Source organism: Hypanus sabinus, chromosome 7 (assembly GCF_030144855.1).
Source record: "Hypanus sabinus isolate sHypSab1 chromosome 7, sHypSab1.hap1, whole genome shotgun sequence".
Lineage (NCBI taxonomy): Eukaryota > Metazoa > Chordata > Chondrichthyes > Myliobatiformes > Dasyatidae > Hypanus > Hypanus sabinus.
In genome coordinates, this window is record NC_082712.1 from 4,360,032 (window position 1) to 4,388,029 (window position 27,998).

Consider the following 27,998-nt stretch of genomic DNA (forward strand, 5'->3'; position numbering starts at 1 on the left):
ACAGGAGTGGCCAGTCAGCGTAGGACTGCCTTAGGGACTCCAGCTCCAGCTTTTCCCACGGGGTTTACTCCCAAAGCCTTCCCATGAGGGGTACACCCGCAAGGCAGCAGAGGTTTGAGATCAGAATTTTCCTTCTCACAGATGAGCTGCTGACAAGCCCCATCTGCCTGAAGCGACTGGTTTTAAGGGGCCAATCAACTGCCTTTGCCCCTTCTCCTGTCAGTAGAAACGGTTCATCAGGCTTAGTAGCTGAGCCAGACAGGAATGACTTGGTTGTCAGAGGCTATTTAAATACACGCCTCTGGGAGCATTTAACAGGCAGTGAGAGCTTGTACTAAAGAATGACAATGAACAACAATTTTTCCCTTTTCCTTCATCTTTTCACACTCTTGCTCTCTCTTTGATCCCCTTTTCCGTTTGCATGAATGTTCAGAGAGCGTTGAGACAGTCCCATATTCTAACTCCATAGATCTTCAATAACCCTCTTCCAGCTTGCCCTGTATTACAAGTTGTCCGTCTTACACAAGAGACCCCATGAGGAATGATAAATGCTCAATTTAGAACACACATTACAGGACAGTAAAGGCCCTTTGGCCCACAATATTGTGCTGACCTTTTAACCTACTCCAAAATCAACCTAGCCCTTCCTTCCTACATAGCCCTCCATTTTTCTATCATCCAAGTGTCTATCCAAGAGTTTCTTAAATGCCCTAATCTATCTGCCTCTACACCATCCCTGGCAGTGTGTTCCACATACTGGTGCTGTAATATTCTTTGTTTGAAATTACGGGTTTGCGGCCTGGGGTTCGTGGACCCCTTGCTTAATGGTATTGGTCCAAGGTGTAAAAAATATTGGCAACCCCTGTTCTAAATTGAGCATTTACCGTTCCTCAAGCAGCCCCTTGTGTAAGTCTGACAACTCGTAGTGCACTGCAAGTTGGAAGAAGGTTGTTGTTGGGTCTCTGCAGTTAGAATCTGGGACTATTTCAACTGAAGTACTCTAAAAGTCTTGCCTCTGACGTCCTCCCACCCCCTATACTTTCCTCTAATCATCTTCAAATTATGCCCATTTGTATTAGCCATGAAATAATTTGTGATTTCCAAGCCATGATTTTTTTTAAATTTTCATTTTATTTACAGATACAAAACAGTAACAAACTCCTCACAGAGAGTGGCAAGAACTGAACCTGGGTCGATGTCGCTGTGTTAGTGTCCTGCTAGCCACTACACTAGTGTCTCACCCAAATTTATTCAATACAATTGCAGAGAAGCGGCATCTCACAGATAAGAACTGAGAGCAACTGACAGAAGATGTTAGTTTTTAGTGAACTTCAAAGTATTTTTAAATGTATTTTTTATTTTGAGATGCAGTACAGTGACCTGCCCTTCTGGTCCAACAAGACGACGCTGCCCATTTGCACCCATGAGACCAGTTAACCCATATCTTTGGAATGTGGGAGGAGACCAGAGCCCTGAGAGGAAACCCTGGCGGTCACGGGGAGAAAGGAGAAACTCCGGGTGGACAGTGGTGGGAATTACTTTGCTGACTGTGTCATTGCCATTGTTTTAGCATTACACTACTTTCTTTTGACGATTCCCTTAACACAGCGAAATTAACTTCCCTGCAAAAAAAAAATCAGCTGGAAGAACCTAATAGGTCAGGCAGTGTCTGTGGATCACGCTCCCGTGCCAGCCTAGCTTGCCCAGCACTCCCTAATCCGTACGTGTTTGGAATGGGGGGGAAAGCAGAGCACACAGACATGAGGAGAATATACAAATTCCTTACAGGCAGCAGTGCAATCGAACCCGACTCACTGCAGCGCCTAAAATAAATGCAACATGTTACTGCACCGGTGACTGATCTTGAACTGTCCTGTCCATTCTTTCCCTGATAGAGTGATTGAGTTCTACAGTAAGCAGAGGGACGCCATGCAGAGGTCTGCTGGAAAGTGGTTGAAAGGTAAGGGCTTCTCAAATGCCGGTGTGAGCAGTGAGAATTTAAAGCTGCAGATCCACCAGTGTAGGGTGTGGCTGCCTGAGAATTGCACTTCCTACATTGACAGTGAGAAACTGGCCTTTTGGCCCAACTAGTCCATGCCGAACTCCTATTCTGCCTGGTTCCATCTGCCCTCACCTGGACCATGCCCCTCCCATTCACATACATCCAAACTTCTCTTAAACATTGCAGTCAAACCCATGTCCACCACTTGCTCTGGCAGCTCGTTCCAATTCGTACCACCCTCTGAGTGAAGAACTTGCCCCTCATGTTCCCCTTAAATACACCTGACTCCCCATGACTACTTCCAAAGTATCTCCTGACCTCAACTATCTAAAGGACTATGACTGCAGATGCGTGGAAATAGCACCACCCACAGATTCCCCTCCAAATCATACACCATTCCGACTTGAAAGACATCATCTTCCCTTCATTGTCACTAGTTTAAATCCTGGAATTCGCTCCCCAGCTCACAGCAGTACCTTCGCTCTCCCTGTGCCTGTCTAACCCCCTCCTAGATGTTGCTATTCTATCTGCTTCCAGTACCTTCCCTGGCAGCTCATTCCAGACACCTGTCCCTACCCTTATCTTCCAAATCTCTATTAATAAGAGTTTGCCTGATAGAGGGGTACAAGATGATAAGGTGATAGTTTGAGTGGACAGCCAGAGACTTTTTTCCCCGGGGTAAAACTGGCCAACATAAAAGGCTTAACTTTAAGATATATGGGAGGAAAGTTAAGGGGGGATGTCAGCCCACTTGCTTAAGAAGTGGGCTAAAAAGTGGCAGATGGAGTTCAACCCAGAGAAGTGTGTGGTGGTGCACTTTGGAATGACAATCTCCAAGGCAGAGTACAAAGTAAATGGCAGGATACTTGGTAGTGTGGAGGAGCAGAGGGATCTGGGGGTATATGTCCACAAATCCCTGAAAGTTGCCTCAGAGGTAGATAGGGTAGTTAAGAAAGTTTATGGGGCATTAGCTTTCATAAGTCGAGGGTTAGAGTTTAAGAGACGCGATGTAATGATGCGGCTCTATAAAACTCTAGTTAGTCCACACTTGGAGTACTGTGTCCAGTTCTGGTCGCCTCACTATAGGAAGGGTGTGGAAGCATTGGAACGGGTACAGAGGAGATTTACCAGGATGCTGCCTGGTTTAGAGAGTATGGATTATGATCAGAGATTAAGGGAGCTAGGGCTTTACTCTTTGGAGAGGAGGAGGATGAGAGGAGACACGATAGAGGTGTACAAGATATTAAGAGGAATAGACAGAGTGGACAACTAGCGCCTCTTCCCCTGGGCACCACTGCTCAGTACAAGAGGACATGGCTTTAAGGTAAGGGGAGGGAAGTTCAAGGGGGATATTAGAGGAAGGTTTTTCACTCAGAGAGTGGTTGGTGTGTGGAATGCACTGCCTGAGTCAGTGGTGGAGGCAGATACACTAGTGAAGTTTAAGAGACTCCTAGACACGTATATGGAGGAATTTAAGATGGGGATTATAAGGGAGGCAGGGTTTGAGGGTCGGCACAACATTGTGGGCCGAAGGGCCTGTAATGTACTGGACTATTCGATGTTCTATGTTAACCCATCACCCCACTGGGGCAAGCAGTATCTCGCCAGAGTCCTTGGTCCTGGGCTAGCCTTTCAAGTTGTCCCCAGTTGTATCCCATCTTCTAGATGAAGATCCTTCCTTCCCAGGGAGGCAGTCTTTGGATCTCCTGTTGCCGTTTCTGTAGTGTGGGGTTTTTAGTGGGTGAGGTTGCTAGCTGGTTGTCCACGATCCTCCTTTCACAGCTGGGTTTGGGACTATCCATGATGGAGTTGGGGGAGGGTGTCAACGTAAGTTTTCTTTGACACGGTGTACATGCAGCGCACAGCCAATGCTGGTGTGAAGGCAGATACAATGCTGGGGACATTTAAGAGAATGTTTGATAGGTAAGTGTATGAAAAAAAGATGGACGGTGATCTGGGAAAGGGAGGGGAGGCTGATCTTGGGAGTAGGCCTGTGCTACATTATATTTTCTAAACTTGCTCCCTCTCACCTTAAAGCTATGCCCTCTAATATTTCAAATTAGAAGAGTCAGTCTGTTTACATTATCTATGCCTCATAAACCTCCATCAGGTCACAATTTAACTTTTGCAGTGTCAGCTTTCCTCACAGTCAGATAATTGCTTTTCCAATAGTTATGAATGCATTGTTGAAAATCATAAGACTGCTTAGAGAATACCAAAACAACGACCTCTACATTACAAAACCTTCCAGACCCAGCACCTCCACACTTACACCTTCCACACCCAGCACCTCCGCACTTACACCACCTTCCACACCCAGCACCTCCACACTTACACCTTCCACACCCAGCACCTCCACACTTACACCTTCCAGACCCAGCACCTCCACACTTACACCTTCCAGACCCAGCACCTCCACACTTACACCTTCCACACCCAGCACCTTCCACACTTACACCTTCCACACCCAGCACCTTCCACACCCAGCACCTTCCACACCCAGCACCTTCCACACCCAGCACCTTCCACACTTACACCTTCCAGACCCAGCACCTCCACACTTACACCACCTTCCACACCCAGCACCTCCACACTTACACCACCTTCCACACCCAGCACCTCCACACTTACACCTTCCACACCCAGCACCTCCACACTTACACCTTCCAGACCCAGCACCTCCACACTTACACCTTCCAGACCCAGCACCTCCACACTTACACCTTCCACACCCAGCACCTTCCACACTTACACCTTCCACACCCAGCACCTTCCACACCCAGCACGTCCGCACTTACACCACCTTCCACACCCAGCACCTCCGCACTTACACCTTCCAGACCCAGCACCTCCACACTTACACCACCTTCCACACCCAGCACCTCCACACTTACACCACCTTCCACACCCAGCACGTCCGCACTTACACCACCTTCCACACCCAGCACCTCCACACTTACACCTTCCAGACCCAGCACCTCCACACTTACACCACCTTCCACACCCAGCACCTCCACACTTACACCACCTTCCACACCCAGCACCTCCACACTTACACCACCTTCCACACCCAGCACCTCCACACTTACACCACCTTCCACACCCAGCACCTCCGCACTTACACCACCTTCCACACCCAGCACCTTCCACACTTACAGCACCTTCCACACCCAGCACCTCCACACTTACAGCACCTTCCACACCCAGCACCTTCCACACCCAGCACCTTCCACACCCAGCACCTTCCACACCCAGCACCTTCCACACCCAGCACCTTCCACACCCAGCACCTTCCACACCCAGCACCTTCCACACCCAGCACCTTCCACACCCAGCACCTTCCACACCCAGCACCTTCCACACCCAGCACCTCCGCACTTACAGCACCTTCCACACCCAGCACCTCCGCACTTACACCACCTTCCACACCCAGCACCTCCACACTTACACCTTCCAGACCCAGCACCTCCACACTTACACCACCTTCCACACCCAGCACCTCCACACTTACACCACCTTCCACACCCAGCACCTCCGCACTTACACCACCTTACACACCCAGCACCTCCACACTTACACCACCTTCCACACCCAGCACCTCCACACTTACACCTTCCACACCCAGCACCTCCACACTTACACCACCTTCCAGACCCAGCACCTCCACACTTAGACCTTCCACACCCAGCACCTCCACACTTACACCTTCCACACCCAGCACCTCCACACTTACACCTTCCACACCCAGCACGTCCACACTTACACCTTCCACACCCAGCACGTCCACACTTACACCTTCCACACCCAGCACCTCCGCACTTACACCTTCCACACCCAGCACCTACTCACTTACACCACCTTCCACACCCAGCACGTCCACACTTACACCTTCCACACCCAGCACCTCCGCACTTACACCTTCCACACCCAGCACCTCCTCACTTACACCACCTTCCACACCCAGCACCTCCACACTTACACCACCTTCCACACCCAGCACCTCCGCACTTACACCTTCCACACCCAGCACCTCCACACTTACACCACCTTCCACACCCAGCACCTCCGCACTTACACCTTCCACACCCAGCACCTCCACACTTACACCTTCCACAACCAGCACCTCCGCACTTACAGCACCTTCCACACCCAGCACCTCCACACTTACAGCACCTTCCACACCCAGCACCTCCACACTTACACCACCTTCCACACCCAGCACCTCCGCACTTACAGCACCTTCCACACCCAGCACCTCCACACTTACACCACCTTCCACACCCAGCACCTTCCACACTTACACCACCTTCCACACCCAGCACCTTCCACACTTACACCACCTTCCACACCCAGCACCTTCCACACCCAGCACCTCCGCACTTACACCACCTTCCACACCCAGCACCTTCCACACCCAGCACCTCCGCACTTACAGCACCTTCCACACCCAGCACCTCCGCACTTACACCACCTTCCACACCCAGCACCTCCACACTTACACCACCTTCCAGACCCAGCACCTCCACACTTACACCACCTTCCACACCCAGCACCTCCACACTTACACCTTCCAGACCCAGCACCTCCACACTTACACCACCTTCCACACCCAGCACCTCCACACTTACACCACCTTACACACCCAGCACCTCCACACTTACACCACCTTCCACACCCAGCACCTCCACACTTACACCTTCCACACCCAGCACCTCCACACTTACACCACCTTCCAGACCCAGCACCTCCACACTTACACCTTCCACACCCAGCACCTCCACACTTACACCTTCCACACCCAGCACCTCCACACTTACACCTTCCACACCCAGCACCTCCACACTTACACCTTCCAAACCCAGCACCTCCACACTTACACCTTCCAGACCCAGCACCTCCACACTTACACCTTCCACACCCAACACCTTCCACACTTACACCTTCCACACCCAGCACCTTCCACACCCAGCACGTCCGCACTTACACCACCTTCCACACCCAGCACCTCCACACTTACACCTTCCAGACCCAGCACCTCCACACTTACACCACCTTCCACACCCAGCACCTCCACACTTACACCACCTTCCACACCCAGCACCTCCGCACTTACACCACCTTCCACACCCAGCACCTTCCACACTTACACCACCTTCCACACCCAGCACCTCCACACTTACAGCACCTTCCACACCCAGCACCTTCCACACCCAGCACCTTCCACACCCAGCACCTTCCACACCCAGCACCTTCCACACCCAGCACCTTCCACACCCAGCACCTTCCACACCCAGCACCTTCCACACCCAGCACCTTCCACAACCAGCACCTTCCACACCCAGCACCTTCCACACCCAGCACCTTCCACACCCAGCACCTTCCACACCCAGCACCTCCGCACTTACAGCACCTTCCACACCCAGCACCTCCGCACTTACACCACCTTCCACACCCAGCACCTCCACACTTACACCACCTTCCACACCCAGCACCTCCACACTTACACCTTCCAGACCCAGCACCTCCACACTTACACCACCTTCCACACCCAGCACCTCCACACTTACACCTTCCAGACCCAGCACCTCCACACTTACACCACCTTACACACCCAGCACCTCCACACTTACACCACCTTCCACACCCAGCACCTCCACACTTACACCTTCCACACCCAGCACCTCCACACTTACACCACCTTCCAGACCCAGCACCTCCACACTTAGACCTTCCACACCCAGCACCTCCACACTTACACCTTCCACACCCAGCACCTCCACACTTACACCACCTTCCAGACCCAGCACCTCCACACTTAGACCTTCCACACCCAGCACCTCCACACTTACACCTTCCACACCCAGCACCTCCACACTTACACCTTCCACACCCAGCACGTCCACACTTACACCTTCCACACCCAGCACGTCCACACTTACACCTTCCACACCCAGCACCTCCGCACTTACACCTTCCACACCCAGCACCTCCTCACTTACACCACCTTCCACACCCAGCACGTCCACACTTACACCTTCCACACCCAGCACCTCCGCACTTACACCTTCCACACCCAGCACCTCCTCACTTACACCACCTTCCACACCCAGCACCTCCACACTTACACCACCTTCCACACCCAGCACCTCCGCACTTACACCTTCCACACCCAGCACCTCCACACTTACACCTTCCACACCCAGCACCTTCCACACCCAGCACCTCCGCACTTACACCTTCCACACCCAGCACCTCCACACTTACACCTTCCACAACCAGCACCTCCACACTTACACCTTCCACAACCAGCACCTTTGCACTTACACCTTCCAAACCCAGCACCTCCACACTTACACCACCTTCCACACCCAGCACCTCCACACTTACAGCACCTTCCACACCCAGCACCTCCACACTTACACCTTCCAGACCCAGCACCTCCACACTTACACCACCTTCCACACCCAGCACCTCCACACTTACACCACCTTACACACCCAGCACCTCCACACTTACACCACCTTCCACACCCAGCACCTCCACACTTACACCTTCCACACCCAGCACCTCCACACTTACACCACCTTCCAGACCCAGCACCTCCACACTTACACCTTCCACACCCAGCACCTCCACATTTACACCACCTTCCAGACCCAGCACCTCCACACTTACACCACCTTCCACACCCAGCACCTCCACACTTACACCACCTTCCACACCCAGCACCTCCGCACTTACAGCACCTTCCACACCCAGCACCTCCACACTTACACCACCTTCCACACCCAGCACCTTCCACACTTACACCACCTTCCACACCCAGCACCTTCCACACTTACACCACCTTCCACACCCAGCACCTTCCACACCCAGCACCTCCGCACTTACACCACCTTCCACACCCAGCACCTTCCACACCCAGCACCTCCGCACTTACAGCACCTTCCACACCCAGCACCTTCCACACCCAGCACCTCCACACTTACACCACCTTCCAGACCCAGCACCTCCACACTTACACCACCTTCCACACCCAGCACCTCCACACTTACACCACCTTACACACCCAGCACCTCCACACTTACACCACCTTCCACACCCAGCACCTCCACACTTACACCTTCCACACCCAGCACCTCCACACTTACACCACCTTCCAGACCCAGCACCTCCACACTTACACCTTCCACACCCAGCACCTCCACACTTACACCTTCCACACCCAGCACCTCCACACTTACACCTTCCACACCCAGCACCTCCACACTTACACCTTCCAAACCCAGCACCTCCACACTTACACCTTCCAGACCCAGCACCTCCACACTTACGCCTTCCACACCCAACACCTTCCACACTTACACCTTCCACACCCAGCACCTTCCACACCCAGCACGTCCGCACTTACACCACCTTCCACACCCAGCACCTCCACACTTACACCTTCCAGACCCAGCACCTCCACACTTACACCACCTTCCACACCCAGCACCTCCACACTTACACCACCTTCCACACCCAGCACGTCCGCACTTACACCACCTTCCACACCCAGCACCTCCACACTTACACCTTCCAGACCCAGCACCTCCACACTTACACCACCTTCCACACCCAGCACCTCCACACTTACACCACCTTCCACACCCAGCACCTCCACACTTACACCACCTTCAACACCCAGCACCTCCACACTTACACCACCTTCCACACCCAGCACCTTCCACACTTACACCACCTTCCACACCCAGCACCTCCACATTTACAGCACCTTCCACACCCAGCACCTTCCACACCCAGCACCTTCCACACCCAGCACCTTCCACACCCAGCACCTTCCACACCCAGCACCTTCCACACCCAGCACCTTCCACACCCAGCACCTTCCACACCCAGCACCTTCCACACCCAGCACCTTCCACACCCAGCACCTTCCACACCCAGCACCTTCCACACCCAGCACCTTCCACACCCAGCACCTTCCACACCCAGCACCTTCCACACCCAGCACCTTCCACACCCAGCACCTTCCACACCCAGCACCTTCCACACCCAGCACCTCCGCACTTACACCTTCCACACCCAGCACCTCCACACTTACACCACCTTCCACACCCAGCACCTCCACACTTACACCACCTTGCACACCCAGCACCTCCACACTTACACCACCTTCCACACCCAGCACCTCCACACTTAGACCTTCCACACCCAGCACCTCCACACTTAGACCTTCCACACCCAGCACCTCCACACTTACACCTTCCACACCCAGCACGTCCACACTTACACCTTCCACACCCAGCACGTCCACACTTACACCTTCCACACCCAGCACCTCCGCACTTACACATTCCACACCCAGCACCTCCACACTTACACCACCTTCCACACCCAGCAAGTCCACACTTACACCTTCCACACCCAGCACCTCCACACTTACACCTTCCACACCCAGCACCTCCACACTTACACCACCTTCCACACCCAGCACCTCCGCACTTACACCTTCCACACCCAGCACCTCCACACTTACACCTTCCACACCCAGCACCTCCACACTTACACCACCTTCCACACCCAGCACCTCCACACTTACAGCACCTTCCACACCCAGCACCTCCGCACTTACACCACCTTCCACACCCAGCACGTCCGCACTTACACCACCTTCCACACCCAGCACCTCCACACTTACACCTTTCAGACCCAGCACCTCCACACTTACACCACCTTCCACACCCAGCACCTCCACACTTACACCACCTTCCACACCCAGCACCTCCACACTTACACCACCTTCAACACCCAGCACCTCCACACTTACACCAACTTCCACACCCAGCACCTTCCACACTTACACCACCTTCCACACCCAGCACCTCCACATTTACAGCACCTTCCACACCCAGCACCTTCCACACCCAGCACCTTCCACACCCAGCACCTTCCACACCCAGCACCTTCCACACCCAGCACCTTCCACACCCAGCACCTTCCACACCCAGCACCTTCCACACCCAGCACCTTCCACACCCAGCACCTTCCACACCCAGCACCTTCCACACCCAGCACCTTCCACACCCAGCACCTTCCACACCCAGCACCTTCCACACCCAGCACCTTCCACACCCAGCACCTTCCACACCCAGCACCTTCCACACCCAGCACCTTCCACACCCAGCACCTCCGCACTTACAGCACCTTCCACACCCAGCACCTCCACACTTACACCTTCCACACCCAGCACCTCCACACTTACACCACCTTCCACACCCAGCACCTCCACACTTACACCACCTTCCACACCCAGCACCTCCACACTTACACCTTCCACACCCAGCACCTCCACACTTACACCACCTTCCACACCCAGCACCTCCACACTTACACCACCTTGCACACCCAGCACCTCCACACTTACACCACCTTCCACACCCAGCACCTCCACACTTAGACCTTCCACACCCAGCACCTCCACACTTAGACCTTCCACACCCAGCACCTCCACACTTACACCTTCCACACCCAGCACGTCCACACTTACACCTTCCACACCCAGCACGTCCACACTTACACCTTCCACACCCAGCACCTCCGCACTTACACCTTCCACACCCAGCACCTCCACACTTACACCACCTTCCACACCCAGCAAGTCCACACTTACACCTTCCACACCCAGCACCTCCACACTTACACCTTCCACACCCAGCACCTCCACACTTACACCACCTTCCACACCCAGCACCTCCGCACTTACACCTTCCACACCCAGCACCTCCACACTTACACCTCCGCACTTACACCACCTTCCACACCCAGCACCTCCACACTTACAGCACCTTCCACACCCAGCACCTCCGCACTTACAGCACCTTCCACACCCAGCACCTCCGCACTTACACCACCTTCCACTCCCAGCACCTCCACACTTACACCTTCCACGCACAGCACCTTCCACACCCAGCACCTTCCACACCCAGCACCTTCCACACCCAGCACCTTCCACACCCAGCACCTTCCACACCCAGCACCTTCCACACCCAGCACCTTCCACACCCAGCACCTTCCACACTTACACCTTCCAGACCCAGCACCTCCACACTTACACCACCTTCCACACCCAGCACCTCCACACTTACACCACCTTGCACACCCAGCACCTCCACACTTACACCACCTTCCAGACCCAGCACCTCCACACTTACACCTTCCACACCCAGCACCTCCACACTTACACCTTCCACACCCAGCACGTCCACACTTACACCTTCCACACCCAGCACGTCCACACTTACACCTTCCACACCCAGCACCTCCGCACTTACACCTTCCACACCCAGCACCTCCACACTTACACCACCTTCCACACCCAGCACGTCCACACTTACACCACCTTCCACACCCAGCACGTCCACACTTACACCACCTTCCACACCCAGCACGTCCACACTTACACCTTCCACACCCAGCACCTCCACACTTACACCTTCCACACCCAGCACCTCCACACTTACACCACCTTCCACACCCAGCACCTCCGCACTTACACCTTCCACACCCAGCACCTGCACACTTACACCACCTTCCACACCCAGCACCTTCCACACTTACAGCACCTTCCACACCCAGCACCTCCGCACTTACACCACCTTCCACACCCAGCACCTTCCACACTTACAGCACCTTCCACACCCAGCACCTCCGCACTTACACCACCTTCCACACCCAGCACCTCCACACTTACAGCACCTTCCACACCCAGCACCTCCACACTTACACCACCTTCCACTCCCAGCACCTCCACACTTACACCATCCACACCCAGCACCTTCCACACCCAGCACCTTCCACACTTACACCTTCCAGACCCAGCACCTCCACACTTACACCACCTTCCACACCCAGCACCTCCACACTTACACCACCTTACACACCCAGCACCTCCACACTTACACCACCTTCCACACCCAGCACCTTCCACACTTACACCTTCCACACCCAGCACCTCCGCACTTACACCTTCCACACCCAGCACCTCCGCACTTACACCTTCCACACCCAGCACCTCCACACTTACACCACCTTCCACACCCAGCACCTTCCACACTTACACCACCTTCCACACCCAGCACCTTCCACACCCAGCACCTCCGCACTTACACCACCTTCCACTCCCAGCACCTCTGCACTTACACCACCTTCCACACCCAGCACCTCCACACTTACACCTTCCACGCACAGCACCTTCCACACCCAGCACCTTCCACACCCAGCACCTTCCACACTTACACCTTCCAGACCCAGCACCTCCACACTTACACCTTCCACGCACAGCACCTTCCACACCCAGCACCTCCACACTTACACCTTCCACACCCAGCACCTCCACACTTACACCACCTTACACACCCAGCACCTCCACACTTGCAGCACCTTCCACACCCAGCACCTTCCACACCCAGCACCTTCCACACCCAGCACCTTCCACACCCAGCACCTTCCACACCCAGCACCTTCCACACCCAGCACCTTCCACACTTACACCACCTTCCACACCCAGCACCTTCCACACCCAGCACCTTCGCACTTACACCACCTTCCACACCCAGCACCTCCACACTTACACCACCTTCCACACCCAGCACCTTCCACACCCAGCACCTTCCACACCCAGCACCTTCCACACCCAGCACCTCCGCACTTACACCACCTTCCAGACCCAGCACCTCCACACTTACACCTTCCAGACCCAGCACCTCCACACTTACACCACCTTCCACACCCAGCACCTCCACACTTACACCACCTTACACACCCAGCACCTCCGCACTTACAGCACCTTCCACACCCAGCACCTCCGCACTTACAGCACCTTCCACACCCAGCACCTTCCACACCCAGCACCTCCGCACTTACACCACCTTCCACACCCAGCACCTCCGCACTTACACCACCTTCCACACCCAGCACCTTCACACTTACACCACCTTCCACACCCAGCACCTCCACACTTACACCTTCCACACCCAGCACCTCCGCACTTACACCACCTTCCACACCCAGCACCTTCCACACCCAGCACCTCCGCACTTACAGCACCTTCCACACCCAGCACCTCCACACTTACCCCACCTTCCACACCCAGCACCTTCCACACCCAGCACCTCCGCACTTACACCACCTTCCACACCCAGCACCTTCCACACCCAGCACCTCCGCACTTACAGCACCTTCCACACCCAGCACCTCCGCACTTACACCACCTTCCACACCCAGCACCTCCACACTTACACCTTCCAGACCCAGCACCTCCACACTTACACCACCTTCCACACCCAGCACCTCCACACTTACACCTTCCAGACCCAGCACCTCCACACTTACACCACCTTCCACACCCAGCACCTCCACACTTACACCACCTTACACACCCAGCACCTCCACACTTACACCACCTTCCACACCCAGCACCTCCACACTTACACCTTCCACACCCAGCACCTCCACACTTACACCTTCCACACCCAGCACCTTCCACACTTACACCACCTTCCACACCCAGCACCTCCACACTTACAGCACCTTCCACACCCAGCACCTTCCACACCCAGCACCTTCCACACCCAGCACCTTCCACACCCAGCACCTTCCACACCCAGCACCTTCCACACCCAGCACCTCCGCACTTACAGCACCTTCCACACCCAGCACCTCCGCACTTACACCACCTTCCACACCCAGCACCTCCACACTTACACCTTCCACACCCAGCACCTCCACACTTACACCACCTTCCACACCCAGCACCTCCACACTTACACCTTCCACACCCAGCACATCCACACTTACACCTTCCAGACCCAGCACCTCCACACTTACACCTTCCAGACCCAGCACCTCCACACTTACACCACCTTCCACACCCAGCACCTCCACACTTACACCGCCTTCCACACCCAGCACCTCCACACTTACACCACCTTCCACACCCAGCACCTCCACACTTACAGCACCTTCCACACCCAGCACCTCCACACTTACAGCACCTTCCAGACCCAGCACCTTCCACACCCAGCACCTCCCACACCCAGCACCTCCACACTTACACCTTCCACACCCAGTACCTTCCACACCCAGCACCTCCACACTTACACCTTCCACACCCAGCACCTCCACACTTACACCTTCCACACCCAGCACCTCCACACTTACACCTTCCACACCCAGCACCTCCACACTTACACCACCTTCCACACCCAGCACCTCCACACTTACACCTTCCACACCCAGCACCTCCACACTTACACCACCTTCCAGACCCAGCACCTCCACACTTACACCTTCCACACCCAGCACCTCCACACTTACACCTTCCACACCCAGCACCTCCACACTTACACCTTCCACACCCAGCACCTCCACACTTACACCTTCCACACCCAGCACCTCCACACTTACACCTTCCACACCCAGCACCTCCACACTTACACCTTCCACACCCAGCACCTCCACACTTACACCTTCCAGACCCAGCACCTCCACACTTACACCTTCCACACCCAACACCTTCCACACTTACACCTTCCACACCCAGCACCTTCCACACCCAGCACGTCCGCACTTACACCACCTTCCACACCCAGCACCTCCACACTTACACCTTCCAGACCCAGCACCTCCACACTTACACCACCTTCCACACCCAGCACCTCCACACTTACACCACCTTCCACACCCAGCACGTCCGCACTTACACCACCTTCCACACCCAGCACCTCCACACTTACACCTTCCATACCCAGCACCTCCACACTTACACCACCTTCCACACCCAGCACCTCCACACTTACACCACCTTCCACACCCAGCACCTCCACACTTACACCACCTTCCACACCCAGCACCTCCACACTTACACCACCTTCCACACCCAGCACCTTCCACACCCAGCACCTCCACACTTACAGCACCTTCCACACCCAGCACCTTCCACACCCAGCACCTTCCACACCCAGCACCTTCCACACCCAGCACCTTCCACACCCAGCACCTTCCACACCCAGCACCTTCCACACCCAGCACCTTCCACACCCAGCACCTTCCACACCCAGCACCTTCCACACCCAGCACCTTCCACACCCAGCACCTTCCACACCCAGCACCTTCCACACTTACACCACCTTCCACACCCAGCACCTCCGCACTTACAGCACCTTCCACACCCAGCACCTCCGCACTTACACCTTCCACACCCAGCACCTCCACACTTACACCTTCCAGACCCAGCACCTCCACACTTACACCTTCCAGACCCAGCACCTCCACACTTACACCACCTTCCACACCCAGCACCTCCACACTTACACCGCCTTCCACACCCAGCACCTCCACACTTACACCACCTTCCACACCCAGCACCTCCACACTTACAGCACCTTCCACACCCAGCACCTCCACACTTACAGCACCTTCCAGACCCAGCACCTTCCACACCCAGCACCTCCCACACCCAGCACCTCCACACTTACACCTTCCACACCCAGTACCTTCCACACCCAGCACCTCCACACTTACACCTTCCACACCCAGCACCTCCACACTTACACCTTCCACACCCAGCACCTCCACACTTACACCTTCCACACCCAGCACCTCCACACTTACACCACCTTCCACACCCAGCACCTCCACACTTACACCTTCCACACCCAGCACCTCCACACTTACACCACCTTCCAGACCCAGCACCTCCACACTTACACCTTCCACACCCAGCACCTCCACACTTACACCTTCCACACCCAGCACCTCCACACTTACACCTTCCACACCCAGCACCTCCACACTTACACCTTCCAGACCCAGCACCTCCACACTTACACCTTCCACACCCAACACCTTCCACACTTACACCTTCCACACCCAGCACCTTCCACACCCAGCACGTCCGCACTTACACCACCTTCCACACCCAGCACCTCCACACTTACACCTTCCAGACCCAGCACCTCCACACTTACACCACCTTCCACACCCAGCACCTCCACACTTACACCACCTTCCACACCCAGCACGTCCGCACTTACACCACCTTCCACACCCAGCACCTCCACACTTACACCTTCCATACCCAGCACCTCCACACTTACACCACCTTCCACACCCAGCACCTCCACACTTACACCACCTTCCACACCCAGCACCTCCACACTTACACCACCTTCCACACCCAGCACCTCCACACTTACACCACCTTCCACACCCAGCACCTTCCACACCCAGCACCTCCACACTTACAGCACCTTCCACACCCAGCACCTTCCACACCCAGCACCTTCCACACCCAGCACCTTCCACACCCAGCACCTTCCACACCCAGCACCTTCCACACCCAGCACCTTCCACACCCAGCACCTTCCACACCCAGCACCTTCCACACCCAGCACCTTCCACACCCAGCACCTTCCACACCCAGCACCTTCCACACCCAGCACCTTCCACACTTACACCACCTTCCACACCCAGCACCTCCGCACTTACAGCACCTTCCACACCCAGCACCTCCGCACTTACACCACCTTCCACACCCAGCACCTCCACACTTACACCTTCCACACCCAGCACCTCCACACTTACAGCACCTTCCACACCCAGCACCTCCGCACTTACAGCACCTTCCACACCCAGCACCTCCGCACTTACAGCACCTTCCACACCCAGCACCTCCGCACTTACACCACCTTCCACACCCAGCACCTCCACACTTACACCTTCCACACCCAGCACCTCCACACTTACACCACCTTCCACACCCAGCACCTCCACACTTACACCTTCCACACCCAGCACCTCCACACTTACACCACCTTCCACACCCAGCACCTCCACACTTACACCACCTTGCACACCCAGCACCTCCACACTTACACCACCTTCCACACCCAGCACCTCCACACTTACACCTTCCACACCCAGCACCTCCACACTTACACCTTCCACACCCAGCACGTCCACACTTACACCTTCCACACCCAGCACCTCCGCACTTACACCTTCCACACCCAGCACCTCCACACTTACACCACCTTCCACACCCAGCACGTCCACACTTACACCTTCCACACCCAGCACCTCCACACTTACACCTTCCACACCCAGCACCTCCACACTTACACCACCTTCCACACCCAGCACCTCCGCACTTACACCTTCCACACCCAGCACCTCCACACTTACACCTCCGCACTTACACCACCTTCCACACCCAGCACCTCCACACTTACAGCACCTTCCACACCCAGCACCTCCGCACTTACAGCACCTTCCACACCCAGCACCTCCGCACTTACACCACCTTCCACTCCCAGCACCTCCACACTTACACCTTCCACGCACAGCACCTTCCACACACAGCACCTTCCACACCCAGCACCTTCCACACTTACACCTTCCAGACCCAGCACCTCCACACTTACACCACCTTCCACACCCAGCACCTCCACACTTACACCACCTTGCACACCCAGCACCTCCACACTTACACCACCTTCCAGACCCAGCACCTCCACACTTACACCTTCCACACCCAGCACCTCCACACTTACACCTTCCACACCCAGCACGTCCACACTTACACCTTCCACACCCAGCACGTCCACACTTACACCTTCCACACCCAGCACCTCCGCACTTACACCTTCCACACCCAGCACCTCCACACTTACACCACCTTCCACACCCAGCACGTCCACACTTACACCTTCTACACCCAGCACGTCCACACTTACACCTTCCACACCCAGCACCTCCACACTTACACCTTCCACACCCAGCACCTCCACACTTACACCTTCCAGACCCAGCACCTCCACACTTACACCACCTTCCACACCCAGCACCTCCGCACTTACACCTTCCACACCCAGCACCTCCACACTTACACCTTCCAGACCCAGCACCTCCGCACTTACACCACCTTCCACACCCAGCACCTCCGCACTTACAGCACCTTCCACACCCAGCACCTCCGCACTTACAGCACCTTCCACACCCAGCACCTCCGCACTTACACCACCTTCCACTCCCAGCACCTCCACACTTACACCTTCCACGCACAGCACCTTCCACACCCAGCACCTTCCACACCCAGCACCTTCCACACTTACACCTTCCAGACCCAGCACCTCCACACTTACACCACCTTCCACACCCAGCACCTCCACACTTACACCTTCCAGACCCAGCACCTCCACACTTACACCACCTTCCACACCCAGCACCTCCACACTTACACCTTCCAGACGCAGCACCTCCACACTTACACCACCTTCCACACCCAGCACCTCCACACTTACACCACCTTACACACCCAGCACCCCCACACTTACACCACCTTCCACACCCAGCACCTCCACACTTACACCTTCCACACCCAGCACCTCCAGACTTACACCACCTTCCAGACCCAGCACCTCCACACTTACACCTTCCACACCCAGCACCTCCACACTTACACCTTCCACACCCAGCACCTCCACACTTACACCTTCCACACCCAGCACCTACACACTTACACCTTCCACACCCAGCACCTCCACACTTACACCTTCCACACCCAGCACCTCCACACTTACACCACCTTCCAGACCCAGCACCTCCACACTTACACCTTCCACACCCAGCACCTCCACACTTACACCTTCCACACCCAGCACCTCCACACTTACACCTTCCACACCCAGCACCTCCACACTTACACCACCTTCCACACCCAGCACCTCCGCACTTACACCACCTTCCAGACCCAGCACCTCCACACTTACACCACCTTCCAGACCCAGCACCTCCACACTTACACCACCTTCCACACCCAGCACCTCCACACTTACACCACCTTCCACACCCAGCACCTCCACACTTACACCACCTTCCACACCCAGCACCTCCACACTTACACCACCTTCCACACCCAGCACCTTCCACACTTACACCACCTTCCACACCCAGCACCTCCACACTTACAGCACCTTCCACACCCAGCACCTTCCACACCCAGCACCTTCCACACCCAGCACCTTCCACACCCAGCACCTTCCACACCCAGCACCTTCCACACCCAGCACCTTCCACACCCAGCACCTTCCACACCCAGCACCTCCGCACTTACACCACCTTCCACACCCAGCACCTCCGCACTTACACCACCTTCCACACCCAGCACCTCCACACTTACACCACCTTCCACACCCAGCACCTCCACACTTACACCTTCCAGACCCAGCACCTCCACACTTACACCACCTTCCACACCCAGCACCTCCACACTTACACCGCCTTCCACACCCAGCACCTCCACACTTACACCACCTTCCACACCCAGCACCTCCACACTTACAGCACCTTCCACACCCAGCACCTCCACACTTACACCGCCTTCCACACCCAGCACCTCCACACTTACACCACCTTCCACACCCAGCACCTCCACACTTACAGCACCTTCCACACCCAGCACCTTCCACACCCAGCACCTCCACACTTACACCTTCCACACCCAGCACCTCCACACTTACACCTTCCACACCCAGCACCTCCACACTTACAGCACCTTCCACACCCAGCACCTCCGCACTTACACCTTCCACACCCAGCACCTCCACACTTACAGCACCTTCCAGACCCAGCACCTCCACACTTACAGCACCTTCCACACCCAGCACCTCCACACTTACACCTTCCACACCCAGTACCTTCCACACCCAGCACCTCCACACTTACACCTTCCACACCCAGCACCTCCACACTTACACCTTCCACACCCAGCACCTCCACACTTACACCTTCCACACCCAGCACCTCCACACTTACACCACCTTCCACACCCAGCACCTCCACACTTACACCTTCCACACCCAGCACCTCCACACTTACACCTTCCACACCCAGCACCTCCACACTTACACCTTCCAGACCCAGCACCTCCACACTTACACCTTCCAGACCCAGCACCTCCACACTTACACCTTCCACACCCAACACCTTCCACACTTACACCTTCCACACCCAGCACCTCCACACTTACACCTTCCAGACCCAGCACCTCCGCACTTACACCACCTTCCACACCCAGCACCTCCGCACTTACACCACCTTCCACACCCAGCACGTCCGCACTTACACCACCTTCCACACCCAGCACGTCCGCACTTACACCACCTTCCACACCCAGCACCTCCACACTTACACCTTCCAGACCCAGCACCTCCACACTTACACCACCTTCCACACCCAGCACCTCCACACTTACACCACCTTCCACACCCAGCACGTCCGCACTTACACCACCTTCCACACCCAGCACCTCCACACTTACACCTTCCATACCCAGCACCTCCACACTTACACCACCTTCCACACCCAGCACCTCCACACTTACACCACCTTCCACACCCAGCACCTCCACACTTACACCACCTTCCACACCCAGCACCTCCACACTTACACCACCTTCCACACCCAGCACCTTCCACACTTACACCACCTTCCACACCCAGCACCTCCACACTTACAGCACCTTCCACACCCAGCACCTTCCACACCCAGCACCTTCCACACCCAGCACCTTCCACACCCAGCACCTTCCACACCCAGCACCTTCCACACCCAGCACCTTCCACACCCAGCACCTTCCACACCCAGCACCTTCCACACCCAGCACCTTCCACACCCAGCACCTTCCACACCCAGCACCTTCCACACCCAGCACCTTCCACACCCAGCACCTCCGCACTTACAGCACCTTCCACACCCAGCACCTCCGCACTTACACCACCTTCCACACCCAGCACCTCCACACTTACACCTTCCACACCCAGCACCTCCACACTTACACCACCTTCCACACCCAGCACCTCCACACTTACACCTTCCACACCCAGCACCTCCACACTTACACCACCTTCCACACCCAGCACCTCCACACTTACACCACCTTGCACACCCAGCACCTCCACACTTACACCACCTTCCACACCCAGCACCTCCACACTTACACCTTCCACACCCAGCACCTCCACACTTACACCTTCCACACCCAGCACGTCCACACTTACACCTTCCACACCCAGCACGTCCACACTTACACCTTCCACACCCAGCACCTCCACACTTACACCTTCCACACCCAGCACCTCCGCACTTACACCTTCCACACCCAGCACCTCCACACTTACACCACCTTCCACACCCAGCACGTCCACACTTACACCTTCCACACCCAGCACCTCCACACTTACACCTTCCACACCCAGCACCTCCACACTTACACCACCTTCCACACCCAGCACCTCCGCACTTACACCTTCCACACCCAGCACCTCCACACTTACACCTCCGCACTTACACCACCTTCCACACCCAGCACCTCCACACTTACAGCACCTTCCACACCCAGCACCTCCGCACTTACAGCACCTTCCACACCCAGCACCTCCGCACTTACACCACCTTCCACTCCCAGCACCTCCACACTTACACCTTCCACGCACAGCACCTTCCACACCCAGCACCTTCCACACCCAGCACCTTCCACACTTACACCTTCCAGACCCAGCACCTCCACACTTACAACACCTTCCACACCCAGCACCTCCACACTTACAGCACCTTCCACACCCAGCACCTCCACACTTACACCACCTTCCACACCCAGCACCTCCGCACTTACACCACCTTCCACACCCAGCACCTCCGCACTTACAGCACCTTCCACACCCAGCACCTCCGCACTTACACCACCTTCCACACCCAGCACCTCCACACTTACACCACCTTCCACACCCAGCACCTCCGCACTTACACCTTCCACACCCAGCACCTCCACACTTACAGCACCTTCCACACCCAGCACCTCCACACTTACACCTTCCACACCCAGCACCTCCACACTTACAGCACATTCCACACCCAGCACCTTCCACACCCAGCACCTTCCACACCCAGCACCTCCACACTTACAGCACCTTCCACACCCAGCACCTCCGCACTTACAGCACCTTCCACACCCAGCACCTCCGCACTTACACCACCTTCCACACCCAGCACCTCCACACTTACACCTTCCACACCCAGCACCTTCCACACCCAGCACCTCCACACTTACAGCACCTTCCACACCCAGCACCTCCGCACTTACACCACCTTCCACACCCAGCACCTCCACACTTACACCTTCCACACCCAGCACCTTCCACACCCAGCACCTTCCACACCCAGCACCTTCCACACCCAGCACCTCCGCACTTACACCTTCCACACCCAGCACCTCCACACTTACACCTTCCACACCCAGCACCTCCACACTTACACCTTCCAGACCCAGCACCTCCACACTTACACCTTCCAGACCCAGCACCTCCACACTTACACCTTCCACACCCAACACCTTCCTCACTTACACATTCCACACCCAGCACCTTCCACACCCAGCACGTCCGCACTTACACCACCTTCCACACCCAGCACCTCCACACTTACACCTTCCAGACCCAGCACCTTCCACACCCAGCACCTCCGCACTTACACCACCTTCCACACCCAGCACCTTCCACACCCAGCACCTCCACACTTACAGCACCTTCCACACCCAGCACCTCCGCACTTACACCACCTTCCACACCCAGCACCTCCACACTTACACCACCTTCCACACCCAACACCTCCACACTTACACCACCTTCCACACCCAGCACCTCCACACTTACACCACCTTCCACACCCAGCACCTTCCACACTTACACCACCTTCCACACCCAGCACCTCCACACTTACACCACCTTCCACACCCAGCACCTTCCACACTTACAGCACCTTCCACACCCAGCACCTTCCACACCCTGCACCTCCACACTTACACCTTCCACACCCAGCACCTCCACACTTACACCTTCCACACCCTGCACCTCCACACTTACACCTTCCACACCCAGCACCTTCGCACTTACAGCACCTTCCACACCCAGCACCTCCACACATACACCTTCCACACCCAGCACCTCCACACTTACACCTTCCACACCCAGCACCTCCGCACTTACAGCACCTTCCACACCCAGCACCTCCACACTTACACCACCTTCCACACCCAGCACCTCCACACTTACAGCACCTTCCACACCCAGCACCTCCACACTTACAGCACCTTCCACACCCAGCACCTCCGCACTTACACCTTCCACACCCAGCACCTCCACACTTACACCACCTTCCACACCCAGCACCTCCACACTTACACCTTCCACACCCAGCACCTCCACACTTACACCTTCCACACCCAGCACCTCCACACTTACACCTTCCACACCCAGCACCTCCACACTTACACCTTCCACACCCAGCACCTCCGCACTTACACCTTCCAGACCCAGCACCTGCACACTTACAGCACCTTCCACACCCAGCACCTCCACACTTACACCTTCCACACCCAGTACCTTCCACACCCAGCACCTCCACACTTACACCTTCCACACCCAGCACCTCCACACTTACACCTTCCACACCCAGCACCTCCACACTTACACCTTCCACACCCAGCACCTCCGCACTTACACCACCTTCCACACCCAGCACCTCCGCACTTACACCACCTTCCACACCCAGCACCACCGCACTTACACCACCTTCCACACCCAGCACCTCCGCACTTACACCACCTTCCACACCCAGCACCTCCGCACTTACACCACCTTCCACACCCAGCACCTCCGCACTTACACCACCTTCCACACCCAGCACCTCCGCACTTACACCACCTTCCACACCCAGCACCTCCGCACTTACACCACCTTCCACACCCAGCACCTCCACACTTACACCACCTTCCACACCCAGCACCTCCACACTTACACCACCTTCCACACCCAGCACCTTCCACACTTACACCACCTTCCACACCCAGCACCTCCACACTTACAGCACCTTCCACACCCAGCACCTTCCACACCCAGCACCTTCCACACCCAGCACCTTCCACACCCAGCACCTCCACACTTACAGCACCTTCCACACCCAGCACCTCCACACTTACACCACCTTCCACACACAGCACCTCCACACTTACACCACCTTCCACACCCAGCACCTCCACACTTACACCAGCTTCCACACCCAGCACCTCCACACTTACACCACCTTCCACACCCAGCACCTTCCACACTTACACCACCTTCCACACCCAGCACCTCCACACTTACAGCACCTTCCACACCCAGCACCTTCCACACCCAGCACCTTCCACACCCAGCACCTTCCACACCCAGCACCTTCCACACCCAGCACCTTCCACACCCAGCACCTTCCACACCCAGCACCTTCCACACCCAGCACCTTCCACACCCAGCACCTCCACACTTACAGCACCTTCCACACCCAGCACCTCCGCACTTACAGCACCTTCCACACCCAGCACCTTCCACACCCAGCACCTCGACACTTACACCTTCCAGACCCAGCACCTCCACACTTACACCACCTTCCGCACCCAGCACCTCCACACTTACACCTTCCAGACCCAGCACCTCCACACTTACACCACCTTCCACACCCAGCACCTCCACACTTACACCTTCCACACCCAGCACCTTCCACACCCAGCACCTTCCACACCCAGCACCTTCCACACCCAGCACCTCCACACTTACACCACCTTCCACACCCAGCACCTCCACACTTACACCACCTTCCACACCCAGCACCTTCCACACTTAGACCACCTTCCACACCCAGCACCTCCACACTTACAGCACCTTCCACACCCAGCACCTTCCACACCCAGCACCTTCCACACCCAGCACCTTCCACACCCAGCACCTTCCACACCCAGCACCTTCCACACCCAGCACCTTCCACACCCAGCACCTTCCACACCCAGCACCTTCCACACCCAGCACCTTCCACACCCAGCACCTTCCACACCCAGCACCTTCCACACCCAGCACCTTCCACACCCAGCACCTTCCACACCCAGCACCTTCCACACTTACAGCACCTTCCACACCCAGCACCTTCCACACCCAGCACCTCCACACTTACACCTTCCAGACCCAGCACCTCCACACTTACACCACCTTCCACACCCAGCACCTCCACACTTACACCTTCCAGACCCAGCACCTCCACACTTACACCACCTTCCACACCCAGCACCTCCACACTTACACCTTCCACACCCAGCACCTCCACACTTACACCACCTTCCACACCCAGCACCTCCACACTTACACCTTCCACACCCAGCACCTCCACACTTACACCACCTTCCAGACCCAGCACCTCCACACTTACACCTTCCACACCCAGCACCTCCACACTTACACCTTCCACACCCAGCACCTCCACACTTACACCTTCCACACCCAGCACCTCCACACTTACACCTTCCACACCCAGCACGTCCACACTTACACCTTCCGCACCCAGCACCTCCACACTTACACCACCTTCCACACCCAGCACCTCCACACTTACACCTTCCACACCCAGCACCTTCCACACCCAGCACCTCCGCACTTACACCTTCCACACCCAGCACGTCCACACTTACACCTTCCGCACCCAGCACCTCCACATTTACACCACCTTTCACACCCAGCACCTCCGCACTTACACCTTCCACACCCAGCACGTCCACACTTACACCTTCCACACCCAGCACCTCCATACTTACACCACCTTCCACACCCAGCACCTCCACACTTACACCTTCCACACCCAGCACGTCCACACTTACACCTTCCACACCCAGCACCTCCACACTTACACCACCTTCCACACCCAGCACCTCCACACTTACACCTTCCACACCCAGCACCTTCCACACCCAGCACCTTCCACACCCAGCACCTTCCACACCCAGCACCTTCCACACCCAGCACCTCCGCACTTACACCACCTTCCACACCCAGCACCTCCACACTTACAGCACCTTCCACACCCAGCACCTCCGCACACACCACCTTCCACACCCAGCACCTCCGCACTTACACCTTCCACACCCAGCACCTTCCACACCCAGCACCTCCACACTTACACCTTCCACACCCAGCACCTCCACACTTACACCTTCCACACCCAGCACCTCCGCACTTACACCACCTTCCACACCCAGCACCTCCACACTTACACCTTCCACACCCAGCACCTTCCACACCCAGCACCTCCGCACTTACACCTTCCACACACAGCACCTCCACACTTACACCACCTTCCACACCCAGCACGTCCACACTTACACCACCTTCCACACCCAGCACCTCCACACTTACAGCACCTTCCACACCCAGCACCTTCCACACCCAGCACCTTCCACACCCAGCACCTTCCACAGCCAGCACCTTCCACAGCCAGCACCTTCCACACCCAGCACCTTCCACACCCAGCACCTTCCACACCCAGCACCTCCACACTTACAGCACCTTCCACACCCAGCACCTCCACACTTACACCACCTTCCACACCCAGCACCTTGCACACTTACACCACCTTCCACACCCAGCACCTCCACACTTACAGCACCTTCCACACCCAGCACCTTCCACACCCAGCACCTTCCACACCCAGCACCTTCCACACCCAGCACCTTCCACACCCAGCACCTTCCACACCCAGCACCTTCCACACCCAGCACCTTCCACACCCAGCACCTTCCACACCCAGCACCTTCCACACCCAGCACCTTCCACACCCAGCACCTTCCACACCCAGCACCTCCACACTTACAGCACCTTCCACACCCAGCACCTCCGCACTTACAGCACCTTCCACACCCAGCACCTTCCACACCCAGCACCTCGACACTTACACCTTCCAGACCCAGCACCTCCACACTTACACCACCTTCCACACCCAGCACCTCCACACTTACACCTTCCAGACCCAGCACCTCCACACTTACACCACCTTCCACACCCAGCACCTCCACACTTACACC

The 27,998-nt window shown here is 56.4% G+C and overlaps 1 protein-coding gene and 1 long non-coding RNA gene across 6 annotated transcripts in view; one reads left to right on the forward strand and one right to left on the reverse strand.

Moving 5' to 3' along the window:
* Nucleotides 1-27,998, forward strand: part of aadat (aminoadipate aminotransferase) — a 346,606-nt gene that overhangs the window by 179,088 nt on the left and 139,520 nt on the right. For all 5 annotated transcript variants that reach the window (XM_059974093.1, XM_059974096.1, XM_059974094.1 and 2 more), the window contains one exon: nt 1,896-1,960. In XM_059974093.1, coding sequence (XP_059830076.1) covers nt 1,896-1,960 — 65 coding nt within the window. The remainder of the gene's footprint in view (nt 1-1,895; nt 1,961-27,998) is intronic.
* Nucleotides 11,524-12,543, reverse strand: LOC132396512 (uncharacterized). Its single transcript, XR_009512999.1, has 3 exons — nt 12,438-12,543; nt 12,249-12,371; nt 11,524-11,647 (listed from the first exon to the last, which is right to left on the reverse strand). It is a non-coding gene; the product is annotated as an uncharacterized LOC132396512 (long non-coding RNA).